The 16,408-nt window shown below is 32.1% G+C and overlaps 1 protein-coding gene across 1 annotated transcript; it reads left to right on the top strand.

Moving 5' to 3' along the window:
- The first annotated feature begins 4,542 nt into the window (after positions 1-4,542).
- LOC122511752 (short stature homeobox protein 2-like) lies at positions 4,543-15,629 on the top strand. Its single transcript, XM_043627200.1, has 4 exons — positions 4,543-5,097; positions 5,967-6,329; positions 14,451-14,684; positions 14,916-15,629. The coding sequence occupies exons 1-4, from the start codon at positions 4,944-4,946 to the stop codon at positions 15,284-15,286; spliced, it is 1,122 nt and encodes a 373-aa protein (XP_043483135.1). The 5' UTR covers positions 4,543-4,943; the 3' UTR covers positions 15,287-15,629.
- Positions 15,630-16,408: the final 779 nt, after the last annotated feature.

The following is a 16,408-nucleotide window of genomic DNA, read 5'->3' as shown; positions in this document are numbered from 1 at the left end:
TCACTTTTATTATTCATCGACAGTTCATAATTGTCATAATAAATAATAAAATACAGACATATAATAAAACACAAATTACTTTTTGAATACCAAATAGACATGATACAAACATTCAAGAAAATGTAAATATCCCGAGAAAATAAGAAATTTCAATTTCAATCTGAGTATAGGAATATTATTTGAAATAGACTCGGCTTGTGCAAATTCAGTAATTATCCAATTGAGGATGCACTCGCGCGCGCGACCGGAAACTACAGATACAGGAAACGTTACCGGATTATTCAATATATATATACAAGTGTGTATATATATGTATATATTTCGATAGTGGACCTGTGAGCAAGGGAGAGTGAGGTAAGGGCTGCGGATGAAACGTAGGCAACCGGTGCAGATTGATTCAGGCCGGCTTTACATTGGCGTCTATACATAAATCTCTTTTCCATCCCCCTTCTCTTGAAACGAATTACAGCAATGTGTATCTCTCAATTTTTATTGGTAAAATTTAAAAAAAGAAACCCAAAAAAAATTATTTGAAAAAAATTAATTGCAGTACTTTTAAATTCAAATTGTAGATACGAGAAATGAAATTGTAGTGAGTTTTTTGTTGCTCCTCCTACTTAAGGCGTGATAAATAGGAAGCCACTCCCACTTGGGGCGTAGCCATCTTCTACTATAGGCGTGGAGAATAGGCGTCACGCCCACTGGAGGAGGGACGGCACATAGCGACGCCTACTTAAGGCGTGACAACTAGACAGTCACTCCACTCCCACTTCGGGCGTAACAACTCATGTAGGCGTGAAGGATTTATAGCCACGCCCACTTGAGGCGGGACGGTAGATAGAAACGCCTTCATAAGGCGTGATAAATGGACAGTCACTCCCACTTAGTGCGTAACCACTCATGTAGGCGTGAAGAATTAATAACCACGCCCACTTGAGGCGGGACGATATATAATAACGCCTACTTAAGGCATGACAAATAGACAGTCACTCCCACTTAAGGCGTAATGAACGAGTAGCCCACCTACTGTAGGGGTGATGAATAAGTAGACACTCCCTCTTAAGACTACTAACTAAGTAGCTCCTCCCACTTTCTTCGTAACCTAAATCCACTCACAGAATATAAATAGAAATATAAATTAAATACTACTAGATTAGTTAGACTCCGCCTCCATAGTAAGCGTTAAAAACAAAAGCTCGGACCCTTTTTTCGGTGGATGTAAACAAACATTCGATAATGTTCAATTTGACTACGCCTACAGAAGAGCGAGGCGGGGCTTAGTTCTTGACGCCCACTATGAGGGCGGAGTTTAACAAATACTAATGATTTCTTATTACAGACATTAAAAAAAGCAGGATATTTGAAAAAATACGAAATTAAAACTATTTTTTTTTTGAATAGCAATTTAATTTGAAATAATTGACAATTTGTTCGACTATTTTCGGGAAAAGTTGGTGGTGAGAAAAAAGGACAAATATAGAAAATTGGATGGTGTTAAAGATTTTATCCTACGCCAGTGGATGGATAATGCCCCCCTTCGCCCACCCTCGTTCTACCCCCTCACCATCAGTAAGTCGCGGTGAGGAAGGGTGTTTACTCAAGACACGACAATTCATTACGTAATTGAATTGAATGAGGCCTCCACCAACCCCGTTTCGAACCGTTCTCCGGTAAACGTCCTCTCCCACATTTCTCTTATTCTCTCTCTCTCTCCGTTTCTCGCTTTCGTACGTAAAAGAGAGACAGGGAAAGCGAGTGAGTGAAAGAGAGATACAAAAAGGGAATGAGTGAGTGAGAGAGAGATACATAGAGAGCGAGAGAGAGAGAAATAGAGAGATAGTGAGAGCAAGAGAGAGAGGGAGACAATCCACCCCCTTGACAACCATACCATTCGAGCCACCCACTCTCGACTGGTGCACGAGTACGTAGCTACCGAATTAAACGATTAGTTAAACTGATTTCGAGTTAGGCGAATGAATAAGTAATCGGATTTCTCGTTAAGGTAATCGCATTGCGTCCTGATTGGCTCCGTCTGCCTGTGTTACAGACCATAGCCCAACTCATTCACCCTCTCACTCTTATTCGCCCCAATCTCACATGATGCCATCTCACTCTCTCATCCCCTTTAGAATTGAAACCGAAGCAAGTGGACAAACTCTATGTATTTTACCACCCTTTTATATTCGTATTAAGCTCATTTTAGTGACATGTTTACTTAAATCAAGAAAACTTTTATAGTATTTATATTTATATTGAATGACCATATAGTTTGTACTTGCGATATTTTTTCATTCACATTGTAATTTCGTTTTCTTTTCCTCCCCTCTAACATTTTGGAAAAAAATTTTAATAAATAAATTCCTCCTCCTCCCCCCAACGTGGACAATGTGGTTTTTTGACGAACACCCCTCCTCCCAAAACTGTCCACCCCCTACAAGAATATTTAGATTTTTATATTAAAAACGAAAGCCTTCTGATAATTTTTTTCAAATTTACCTCTAAAGTGTCAAAGGTTTCGTAACTTTTGTAGTTTTTATTAAAAACAAAAGTCTTCCGCTTATTTTTTCTTTTTCAAAGTTGTCGTTTTTGCCAGTTTAGATTTTTATACTCTTTCAAACCGTATTACTTGGAAAATCTACATTTTTTATCAACATCGTAAAAATTAAAAAAATCATTTATAATAGTTGAATTAGTCACTGTTGACTAATTCAACAGCAATGAATTGTTTATTAAATAAATAATAATAATACTGACTAATTTTTTGTCAAAAACTGCTAATTTATTAGTTAATCGAATTTTTAGGTTATGTTAAATGACTAAAAAATTAGTAGATTTATGTCAACCAAATATTTAAATAAATTTTAGAAAAAATCCTATGTCAATGATGATGTATAGTCATTTTTAATTTTTATTTAATTTGATATACAACCGAAAGATTAAACTTTGCGACGGCATTCTTGGAGACGCCGTCGGAAAATTCGGAAAGTGTTTTCTTTTCTGTATATAAGCGTTCGGATTCCCTGGAAAATTTTAGCAGAAACATAGTTTGAATTCGGTTTTCGGTTTTAAAACTGAAACCGGTTTTTGAATACCGACATTTAAAAAAACGGTTTTTCAAATACCATTTTATTAAAAAAAAACGGGTTCAATAAAATTTGGTTTATTACAAAAATCAGGTTGTTTTTCAAAACAAAAATTTTTTAATTGATTGGTTTTAACAGCATGTGATTGTTAAATTCTCAATGGTAATTTTTTCGACCACTTTTCTCTTTAAATATTTAATAAATTGAGCTGAAATTTAGACAAAAGTCTAAAATATACAATATAGAAGGTCAGTGAAGTGTAAAAATTTTAATATTTTTAAAATTAATTATTACAAATTACTTTTAAAATTATCAGTTGTCACTGTCACTTCTGATCAATTTCTCGTCTTTACTAATTTCAAAGTGTTTTATTATAATTTATTTTTGAATTATCAAAACTTTTGCATATTATTCTATTTAATATTTTTGCCTTTCTTTATTACATTTTAGACTTTCTTACAAAATTTCAGCCCAATTTTTTAAAAATATTTAAAGAGAAAAGTTGTCGAAAAATTACCATTAAATTTCTAACAGTCTCACATGCTGTTAAATGAAATATTAAATTTTCATGTTCAAATTTTAAAATGTATTATGCATTAATAAGGATCAGGGTTAAAATGTTTATTAAAACACTTTTCAGAAAAATTAATTTTTTATTTTGATTTTGGGACAAAATTCGATTCTTTCAAATCGGTTAGATTCGGTATTGCGTTCGAATAACCGAGCCAAAGAAAATTAAGTCTAATTGTACTCTTCCTCGTTTTAGCATATCACAGTTTTTCTGAGGATATCAAATTCAGACAAAAAACGTATTAAAAGTGTTGAGAAGCAACATTTTGATCATTTTTTGTCTCAATTTGATATCCTTAGAAAAAATGAGGTATCAATGGAAATATGATTTTTGTATATAATATAAATTATATTATTCCATACCATTACATTTATGGTATAATTATAGATTAAGATAATATAACTATAGAATAAGTTAAATATTAAGACCCTCCTCCAGGACTTCTAAAGATCCTTGTTTGGTTTTCGGAAAATTTTCAGCAAAGATTTCAAATACATTAAAATTGACTTTGGTACTTAATAATTCTAACATCATTAAAATCTACATCGCATGGAAAAGTGTTTTAAGGATAGAGTAAATTGAAATAATTTCTCCACTACCAGCAGTTCACAGCGCAGTTGAATATAATTCCATTAGGATAAGAATACCGACTCTCGTACGTTCTATAATACAGAATCTGTTGGTTTACTGAAAACCACTAAAATCAACTTGATCCAGGTAATTTTTCCAGTAAAGTGACACAAACAACCCTCGAGACTACATATACGTATATATAGATTTCATGGACAAGGTTTATGGGTTTGCGTTGAAAATCTATAGGCATACGTGCGTGATGGTGGATGACTATATTAGCGTTTTCACGTGCTGTGTACTCAAAGGTAAAACATATACACAAGAGCACAAGGACGACTAGAGTGAGAGTCAGAGTGAGAGAGCTTCTAAATGCGCATCGGCGCTTCGCTCAAGTGGAATGGGAGAATTTCCCGCGCCAACCGGAAAGGGTGCTTTCACCATAGGGGTGGAAATAGCCGAGATGCTAATGAGATATCGCAGTGTCTCCAGAGGCGTAAGGCGTATACGATCGAATTTTCGGGGTGGCACGGAAACGCCTTCGCCGTTCAACGATTGGTCGCCGTTTAAATGGCTGCTGACCCGCCACGCGAGACGCAACGAATATCAACCCCCAAATAGGCGCTACCTGCAAACAACATTGGACGCCGCGAAAATTGCAATTGAGTCGCCGGCCGACGGATCGTCGCCGCGTGTGTGCCTTTCAATATTTTCAAGATATGGAGCAGCTCGCCCAGTTTGTTTCGAAAAGTTTCGACGATAACGCGACACACGAACGGAAGTGCCGCGATTCATCCGCCACGACGATTACATTGAGTGTTGCCCATCTCCTTGCATCGCCGATTGATGACGAGGAACCTCACTCTAAACACCGTAAGGTTTCCCGCCAAAAAAAAGAAAAAAATATCTCCGAGGGTGTCGAAAAATTTAATATCCTTTTTCTAAGAGTTTTCCTTTTTTAAAATAAAACTCTTAAAATTATGAGTTCGGCGCAACAAAAACTTCCCTATACTTCAAAATTTAAAATTCTATATCAAAATATAGAATTTTAATTTTTGAGGTATATAATAATTAAGGGCAGACATCGTCATGAAAATGTAATAAAACAAACGATTTTTTAAAAGTCTTAACTACCCCTTAAGTAACTTATGGTCTTTTTTAAAATTTTAAATTTAAACCGATTTTTAAAATTTCTTTTCATTCTAAATTAATCATTATTATCTCGCTAGTTCTTTATGTTAGAATTTTGATCATTTTGAATCGTCAAACTAAAAATCTATTTATTTATTGTTTTCTTATAATTATTCATTTACTTATTATTATAATTCCGTACTATAAAAATAATATTTTTATAATATTAAAGAATTTAAAGACTTCTAGTTAGTTTTCATTTAAAAAAAATAGTTTGAAAATTAACCCACTTCTAAAGTATACAAGTTTATTAAGTGAAGAAGTCAATGTTGCGTCAGCTTAAGTAGAAAGAGTCAGTACAAGCCCGACACATAGTCTTACGTCTGACGAAAAAAGAACATTCTACTTAAGATGAATATCAACTTTTAATTTTTACTCAAATTTCAAGTAGAATTAAAAGGGGACATCTTTAAATAAGTATAAAACAAAAAAAGTACATAAAAATATTTACATAGAAAATTAGTGGAAAAAATAAAGGATATATATGTACATTAATATATATGTATGTATGTATATGGAAATATTTACATTCGTAAAAAATGATTTCTCAGATGGAAAAACAATGGCAGATTCCATAGAGGAAGTAACTAAGGTCATTGAAGAAATTAATGACGTGAAGGAACCACTATCACCGGAACCGCGTCTAATACCGGAAGACTTGTCTGTCAATACGACTAAGACAAAGGAAAATAGTAATACGGAACTAACTCTTAAAACACCGGAATTAAAATTATCAGTGAGAAAATTGCTTGGTTGTAGTCCATCACCACCACCGATCACTAGGGAATTGTCACCGAAATTGGAAAACGATTATAAAACTAATTTGCCGGCGGAAGGAAAAACTGGCAGTGTTGAGACGAAAATTTCAACGCAATTTTCACGACCCTTGGGAGTACATGAGGACTCTACAAAAGGTGATATAATTGTTCTTAGGATTCTTATAGTGAAAATAATAAAATTAATGCAGAACTCTTTCTATCATTTTATATTAATTTTTAATACAATTAGAACCAAATTTGAATTAGTAAAAATGTATACTAATCTGAATTAGTGGCTAACTTTTTGTTTTTGAATTTATCAATTTCACTAATAAATTACTAGAAATTACTATTTATTTAGTAAACTTTACTAATTCAAAAGCAAAAAGTCAGTTACTATAATTAAAATTATTAAACATTTTTACTAATTCACATTTAGAGAGTTGTTTTGTACAAAGTAGAAATTTATTATAAAAAATAATCTAAAACCATAAATTACAATCTATTAGGCTTTCTGGCATTCTTGAAGATTAAAAATTCTGTAAAATTTCCGGATTTTAAGTTCTAGTATAAAATGGCTTTAACAATGGATATTTAGAAAAACTCCAGTTGTATTATTTTCTCGTTTATAATTTTATTATTCAACGTCAAAGCTCATTACAATTTGAAATGGAAAATTGAATTCCTTAAGCCACCTGCTCATTAGTTTTCACCCAATTGTCGGTTTCAAAATGCATAAGTTTTTTTTAATTTGAATTTTTAAACTTGATATCTAAGAGTTTTTAATATCGCTGATTACAAATCTGTCATCAGTTTTGAAAAATTCAAAATGGCGGATATAATATGGCGGATGGATTTTTAAAAAATTGTTGACCTTTTTTGAAACTTGGTTTCTAAGGTTTTTGGGTTCGATGATAGCGAATTTGGCATCAGTTCATCCAAAAACAAAATGTCGAATGATTTTTTGAAAAATTGTTTCAATTATACCTGTTCGAGGTAAAAACTTTTTCTATATTGGATTTCTGTGGGACTTGACATCTAAGGGTTTTTAGAGTCGCTGATTATAGATTTGAAGTCAATTTTAAAAAATATTAAGTGACCCCAAAAATCTTTAAATCTCAAGTTTCATAAGAATCCAATAATTTTTTAAAAATTTGCCCGCCATATTGGATCCGCCATTTTAAATTTTCAAAATTGATGATTGACCTCGAAAACGCTTAGATACTAAGTTTTACCAAAATGTGATTATTCTTTTTTAATTGTTTCATCCTTGAAAAAGTTTATAAATTGAGTAAATTTTACAGCTTTCTTAAATGTATTAAATAGCTTCAAAAGTGATGCAAAAAATTTGGTTCAATTTACAATTTGATTTACATTTTTCTTATCAATTCGTTCGAATTTGATATTTTTAAAATTAACAGTGTTTTTTTGTTTTACTTAATTTTTACTGAAATATTTATTAACAAAAACTATAATTTCTAACTTGTAAATAAATTCCACTATTAATCTTGGTCGTTGATTTTAAATTTAATTTCAATTTTTACAAGTTTTAATTGGTGGATAGAATTTGGCGAATGATTGTTACAATTTTTAAGGGGAGGATACACCAATATTTTTAACTATATCAAGAAAATAATCTAAATATTGCAAAAAAATAATTATCGAAGTTATTTTTTCATGAAGAATTCAATGGTCATAAAATAAAATCAGTCAGAAAATATTTTGACCTCTTATAAATTTTTATTTTTCTTAAAATTTGGTGGATTTTCTTAAATTCGTGCGTATAATTTTGTATAAAATATATTTTAGAAACCACAAAAAAATTGCTTCAATTGAAATTGAAGTATTGCTCCAACTTGCAGCTTTTCCAGAAGAAAAAAATTTGTTTCATATTGGATTTTTATGAAACTTGGCATCTAAGGGTTGTTAAGTCGTTCATTTTAAATTTGAAGTCAATTTATAAAAATTTTAAATGGCGAACACAATTTGGCAATTGATTATAATATCAAGTTTTATGAAAATCCAACTTTGAGTTTTTTGCAAAACTGATGACAGATTCGTAATCAGTGACGCCATAAATCTTTAGAACCCAAGTTTCATAAGAAGCAAAAATTTTTTAAAAATTCATCCGCCATTTGGGATCTACCATTTTGAATTTTAAAAAATTGATGATAAATTAGTATTCATCAAGCTCGAAAACTCTTAGATTCTAAATTTTACCAAAATGTGGTTATTCTTTTTTAATTTTTTAATTTTTGAAAAAGTTCATCACTTGAGTAAATTTCACAGCTTTTTTGAATGCATTAAATTGATACCGAAAAAAATTTGGTTGAATTTACAATTTACAACGAATTGATTTTTATTTATTGGGGAAGATTACGAAAACTATGAGTGTAAAGGTCAGGAATGAATCTATATCCAAACAGTATAAGCATCGCCCAGGGTTCGATTCTAATTTATAATTCAGAAGCTTGACCAATAAAGCTCAGAAGTGATTGGGACTAAGCGGATCGTTTGCGGTGTAACGACCGTCGACCTTTCGTTTTAGTCACATGCCATACCAGTTTCTATAATGGGCATCATTCTTGTCAGGTGAAATTTTTATCCCACACGTCGAATACAATCAATCCGCGTATTTTCTCCCCAATTCAGTCACTTTTTATTACATCTTTCATATCTTTTTTGATGTTCTCCTTATATTCTCTATAAAAATCAGCCGCAACAATAAGGATTATTTTTACTTTTGAGTAAAACTTGTTCTTCTTAAACGCACCAAATAATCAAAAACAATATAGAAATTTCGGGTTTTTAAAAATATTTCGTTTAAAAATATTTTTAGTGGGGATCGAACCCTGGTCATGAGTTTCAAACAAGACGGTACGATCCATAATTTTCTATAGTTTACGAATAAAATTCGAGCAGCGAAAAATATTATTTTTTTGAAATTTAATTTAAAATCCAGAAAATGAAATCGTATTTGGTACTAAAACTGATTATAGACACACTGGTTGAGGGAAATGAATTTTTTTTTCATCCCCCGACCATATTAAGTGCGACTGGGCAGATATCTCTATAGATAAACTATGAGGTGAGATTTATATGAATTTATGGTTTAATATGCAGTTGTTGCTGCGCACGTTCAGCAGTTGTGTGTATACGCCCTCTAAAACGACGGCGAACGTCATCTCGAGGGGGTCCATAACTTTTCCCGATTAAGCGCAAATCAAAAAGCAATCTACTGCCGGCGCCCCTCCAAGCCAGACATTGCCGCAGAGGGACGATGGTGGGGAAGAGAGTAAAAGTAAAATAATAAATACATCTCCCAACTTTTTTTCGTGCTTTTTTCGAGAGAAAAAAAAATAAAAAGGAAAGTAGAGTCCAGGCAAGTGCCGCAGTACATCAGACTGGTCGAAACACTTTGCCTCACTCGACTTGGATATCTTACGAATTTACGCCCGACGGATTCCGGCAGGAACGGATTTTTCAACTCAATTTCATTTCTCAAAGTCTCGCTGTAAGACTAAATCAAATTTTTTTTTAAATTTTCTTCTTTGAATATTTATTCTTTATTTATTATTCAATTTGTTTCGGTATTTACTTTTCTGGCATAAAATTTGAAGTCCTTTGCGGGCACATTACTTACTGCAACAGTTTAATTCCTCTAGGATTAAATTAACACCAGAAAGGATTAAAATATTCTGTTTTGGTGTTATTTTTGACTACGAAAATCAAAGTGATTCTAAGTCTAAGATTAACTATGGTCAAAGTCTTAGTCAAAGTCCAAATCTTAGTTTTAGTTTAAGTCTTAGTATTAACCTTAGACTACTTAGTCTTGGTCAGAGTCGTAGTCTTAGTCTTAGACTTATTCTTTGACTATGATTTTGACTAAGACTTTGACTAAGATTCGCTTTGACTTTCCTTTACAAATCGTTGACTTAGTTTTGATTTGAAGTAAAATTCCATTCATAGTAAAAAATAACACCAATTATTAGGATTATTTGAATCTTTTTTGGTGTTAATTTAATCCAAAGGTTAATTGGTACGAAATTGTAAGAAACGGAGTAGAGATAAATATTGAAAAACAATAGGGGGATTAGAGTTTTCGTATTTTGGAAATTGAATACTTTCCGAAATTAGATGAGGCGCATATGTGAGTGCGTCTGGAAAGTTTGAATAAAGTGTTGTAGGAAGAATCACTCCGGGTCTGACCCTCGGTCAAGAGTCACGCTCGCAAATATTTATGGTGGCAGGGCTAAATTTTTGAAATATAATGCTCAGGGTGCGCAGAATAGATATATATAAAACTAGTCATGTGTACTAGAGCCAAAAGTTTTTCTCTTTACAATATCGCGAGAGTTGAATATGAGTCTTCTCCTATTTTGTCTTCTTTCTTAATTTGAATCATAGTTAAAAATCATAGTTTTAACCTACAATTAGTGACTGACTTTTTCCTTCTGAATCAGTTCAAAATAACTGATTTTCAGTGAAGAAATAACTGAAAAATTAGTTTAATTTAACTAATAGAATCAGTCAAAAAGAAATTTAGTGAATCATCAGTTATCTTTAACTAAATGTCAGTAAAATTTACTATTTCAACTACTGGCTGGCTTTTTGCTTCTAAATCAGATATTTTTAATTGATTCAAATTTAGAAAGTTCATTCATATTTTTGCTACTTCTAACAATAATAATCTTCAGTAGTATGATTTAATAATAATTTAATTTAATGATTTAGTGATTTAAATATTCCACAGAATTATTTTTAAAATCCACCAATTTTTAAGAAAAATAAAAATTCAAAAAGGATCAAAATATTTTCTGACCGATTTTAATTTGACCATTTAATTTCTTATAAAAATTACTTTAAAAATAATTTTGTGGAATATTTAAATCATTTTTTTGATATAGTTAAAAATATCGGTGAGGACAACGACCAAGATGATTCTAGAAATTATTTAGAAGTAAGAAATTATATTTTTTGTTAATAAATATTATATTAAAAATGAAGTAAAATAAAAAAACGCTGTTAATTTTGAAAACATCAAATTCGAACGAATTGATAATAAATATGTGGATCAAATCGTAAATTGAACAAAATTTTTGGCATCACTTTTGTAGCAATTTGATAAATTTAAAAAAGCTGTGAAATTTACTCAATTTATAAACTTTTTCAAGGATGAAATGATTAAAAAAGAATAATCACATTTTGGTAAAACTTAGTATCTTAGCGTTTTCGAAGTCATTGAATATTTATCTGTCATCAGTTTTAGAAAATTGAAAATGGCGGATTAATTTTTAAAAAATTATTGGATTCTTATGAAACTTGAGTTCTAAAGATTTTTGGCGTAACTGATTACGAACCTATCATTAATTTTTAAAAATTCAAAATGCAGGGTGAATATTTTAAAAATAGTCGGATTTTTATGAAAGTTGGTGTTATAATCATTCGCCAAATTGTCTTCGCCATTTAAAATTTTTAAAAATTGACTTCATATTTAAAATCAGCGACTCTAAAAACCATTAAGACGCTCTCACAGCTCTGCATGCATAGTTGTCATGGTAACACATGAGAGTAAGTAAGTCAGAAAATTCAAATTTCATGTTTTTTCTCTCTTACTCTCATGCTGGCAGTAGAGCTGTGAGAGCGCCTTTAGATGCCAAGTTTCACTAAAATCCAATATGCAACATATTTTCTTTTTCTGGAACAACTATAAATTGGAACAATACTTCAAAAAATCATTCACCATATTGGATCCACCATTTTGTTTTTTGAGAAACTGATGAGAAATTCATAATTAACGACCCCAAAAACCCTTAAATACCAAGTTTTAAAAAAGTACAATAATTTTTTAAGAATTCATGCAAAATATTCGATACGGGTTTTTGAATTTTAAAAAAATGGTGATAGATTTGTTAACAGCGACCGCAAAAACCCTTAGATATCAAGTTTCACAAAAATCCGATTTCAAAACTAATGTGTATGAGGGTTCGGTTTATTTTTAAAAAATATTCTTGGATCAGGCATAGATTTTAATTTTATTTTAGAATCAGAATTGATAATAGGTCGTGTCTGTTATTCCAGTCATATTGTTAATTTTATATTCTTCTATATTCTAACCCCACATAATCTTGGAGTGAGGAATCCAAGGTATTTGTAAGCAGATTTCCCAAAAGCCCCTAAGCAAAATTAATTTCCCTTTCAAAATAATTAACACAATTATTAACTGCTCTACAATCTCCTAAACGTTTAATAAATTTAAAATTTTCCTTCTCTAATAACATCATATTCTTGTTGTTAAAAAAGCACCACAGAGTGCTTACTTACTACAACAGGGTTGTAGATAAGTGCCTATTTTAACATAAACTTTAACTTTTTTAATTTAATTTTAATGTAACTAATATATTTCTTACATTAAAATCAAGATTAAAATTAAATTTAAAAAGATACAAATAAAAAATCTGAAAACTAAAAATTTAGGCCAAGAAAAACAGACAGAAACAAAAAGGAAAAGAATTGAGAAGGGGTACAAACACATAAACAAGACATATGTAATCGAATTAGTGACCCCTTGGGTCCAAGTGTGATTGCTATGAGGGGAAATGGTGGGGGGAGGAAGGATCTCTTCGTGGAACGAGAAGATATTTTCGCCGACGGTGGTTCCAATTGTTGCGTGCACGCAATTTTACACGTAATCGACAAAGAGAGAAAGAGACAATATCGGATGAAACCCAGTTGGACACCAAATATATAGTACAATTGAATATGGTCAAAGGAGTATATGTGTATAAAATGAAATAGTGAAGATGAGGTTTAAAGGGGGGTGGGGGTATAAAATCTCGCAATCGAGAAACTGTATCAAAACAGGGGTTGGAATTGTACTAAAGGGGAGGTATTTGAAACCACGCTTTATTTTGCAAAGGGGGCGTTTTAAACCGCTGTACATATGCGGATGTGGCAGTGGAGGAGGGATGCTGGTGTAATAGAGGTGGGGGAGGGTGTAGATTCAGGGCTACAGATTCAATTACCTAGGTATTCACTAATTGATTAAAGCTCAGTACATTATGTAAATGTGTCTCCGCTCTCTAATTTGTTTCTCGATGAAATTTGACATTTTCGAGAACTTTGTTACTTATAACTTGTAATTACATATAATTCCAATTGATTAATATTCGCAATTTTAATTTGAAATTTAATTCCATTATTTTTCATCAAAATTCTCTTAGTGATTTTCATTTATAATTTTAAAATCGTTATACCATTTTTCGAAACAAAATTAAATAAGGGTAGGAAAAAAATTTAAAAATAAATAAGGGTAAGAAAAAAATTAAGAAAACAAAATTACTTTAATTGGGAGAATAGGAACTTGTAACTGGGGTAATTTTCATTAGACGAAGAACGAAGTAAGGAAAATTTGACTACAGGGCAAAAAGTCACTTTAGTAATTATAAAGTAATTAGAAACAAGTTTAATGTAAAGTAAAATGAGTGAGGTGACAGGGTCAACTCTTTCATAAGATTTCGAAAGAAAATGGGTCTAAGAGTGACAAAGAAGGGACATTAAGCCCCTTGGTAAGCACCCTTGACGAGAAGGGATCGTGATTTATATAATTTAGCAAAGTGGCGAGATACAAGGGAAGTTATACAGTGTTAGTCGAACACCCCCCTTTCCTCATCTTCACTTTAATCACCCAGAGTTTATATGAGTCGAGTTTTTTTCTTCAAGGACGACTTTTTAAATCTCAAACTCAAATTGTTAATCAATACCATAATTTACTAATTTTAAAACCATAATTTACTCTTTATGAGTATTTACACTTTTTTCTTCTTAAGACTATTGTCTTATCTACCATAGAAATTTTTATTTATTTGAATATTAATTATTACACCCATTTTTATAAATAACTTTCAAATATATTAAATACACCAAAATGTGCGCTTAAATATACGAAAAGTTTGATTTAGAGATAATTTCTCCAATTCAGAATGAAATGATATTAAAAGGAAATAAATTGACGATGACTAAGAGAGGGAGCATAGTTTTACGATTTGCCAGATCCATTTTCGCTAATGTCACCTAATCATGATTCTGAACTGAATAACAGAAATCTCCCGCGGGATGTCTGAAGGTCTTAATGATCGTAGTGCGGCGATGTCGTAAAAGAAATGATGTGTGAATAAGAAGAGAAAACTTTTTCTTTAAGGAAATTTTTGAATTTTTATGTAGCATTACGTTTACTACTTGAGAAAAAGAAATTGTAAAAACTTGTCATTTATTTAGGTGTTAATTGTCGAGGGAGTGGGACCGGAAACGGAAAACAGAGAAGATCGAGAACAAATTTCACTTTGGAACAATTGGCAGAGTTGGAGAGACTGTTTGACGAAACTCATTATCCTGATGCCTTCATGAGGGAAGAACTGAGTCAACGATTAGGATTAAGTGAAGCTCGAGTTCAAGTCTGGTTTCAAAATCGTCGGGCAAAATGTCGAAAACACGAGAGTCAGTTGCACAAAGGTAATTGATCAATATAAGTGAAATCGATTGGATCCTTTATTATTTGTATTTTTAGGTCCTGATTTTACTTCCTCTCAAAGGAAGCCTTATTTGTTTAATTTTCCAAACACTTTATTAAGCACCTATTTTTTAAACAAAGGTAATTGATCAATATAACTAAAATCGATTGGATCATTTTTTATTTATCATTATATTTATTATTATTTAGTTTACATAAAAATTCTGTTGCAGGAGTTTCGAGTGGAATGGTTTTGGCACCAAGGAGTCCACCGACGGCATTGGAACCGTGTAGAGTGGCTCCTTACTTGCCGGCTCTAAGATTACATCCTCCAATGCAGCAGAGTGGTACAAACACAACGGTTTCAGTGACCGCAGGATCTGCTTTTGATCCTGCAGTCCTCCATTATGCGGCTGCTGGAGGACTCTTTTGCCTTCCGCCACCAACTCATCCGCACGCTCACACACATCCCCATCCTCATCCCTTGAGTCTAGCAGCATCTCTAGCCGCAGCTGCTGCCCGCTCTAAAAGTAGCAGTATCGCTGAATTAAGACTCAAGGCAAGACGACATCAGGAGGCTCTCGGATTGGACAGGCCCGCGTAAGATTCAGAAAATTTAAAGAAAAAATTTATTCCACCGAAATTGTCATTGGACGCTCCAAAGGTAAATTTTTGTCTTACAATTGTTAGCCAAAATCTGATATGAACGAATTAAATCAGATCCTTTGTCTCGATTGGGTTTCTCTATTGAATTTTCCTCCCAAAGGAAATATTTGTTAAAACGAAAATACTTTGATTTCAATTTAATGTAAATTGCAATTTATGATAATGCTTTTGGAGCATTCAAAAAATCTTCACGTATTTTAGAGGAGTACAAAGTTTAATGATTTAATGTGTAAAAAAGGATAAGATGTAATATACAACACAATTGTAATTTAGAATTTTAGATTTACGGATACAAATACTAATTATTTGGAGACATGTTTTTATTCTCAAACTTTTTATTCTCAAATTCAGTTATTTGTTCTTTTCATGTAGATTTAAGCAAAATATGTAAATAAAAAAATGGCATAAATATTAATATATAGTATAAGAGCGTTTGGTTATTTGCCAATCTGGTTGAGTTTGCAGAAACAGTGAGAGAGTTATCTTGGCCATTCAAGACATAATTCTTGGGGATGATTTAGGGGAATGGTTGTGGGGTGGGGGTGGGGAGTAACTGGACGAAGCACGAAAAAGGGTGGCAGAACGATGCGATGGTCTAGAAAGCGACGCTTGGCTTTAGGGCGCTAATGCAATAACGTGATGCCGCGTGGATAAATCAAGCAGCGAACCGACGAACCGTCCTGCAACATACCGTCCTTAATCGCGTTATACCGTCATCCACGCCATTCCTCTGGGGAACCGTTATTGTCCCATCCGCGTTTACCTACCGGACCTACACAGGCATTAATTCACGTCCCGAATTACTTATACCATCCCGTTTTATGCATTTCACGTCATTAAGAAAATCAAAAACCAAATCTTCATCAGTACACAAATTTGAGAAAATGAAATTTTATTTTTCTGTCGACAGGAATGAAAATTTATTTTCGTGTAACCGAAAACCGTCGTACAAAAGTTTTAATTAATTTAAATGATTGGAATTCGATAATTAATTAAAAATTAGTAAATGCCAAACTTATAATTATGTACCCACGTATATAATACTAAAAATGATAATAAA

The sequence above is a fragment of the Leptopilina heterotoma genome, unplaced genomic scaffold (assembly GCF_015476425.1).
Source record: "Leptopilina heterotoma isolate Lh14 unplaced genomic scaffold, ASM1547642v1 Lhet_90, whole genome shotgun sequence".
Classification (NCBI taxonomy): Eukaryota; Metazoa; Arthropoda; class Insecta; order Hymenoptera; family Figitidae; genus Leptopilina; species Leptopilina heterotoma.
This window is presented reverse-complemented; position numbering and strand designations above follow the sequence as displayed.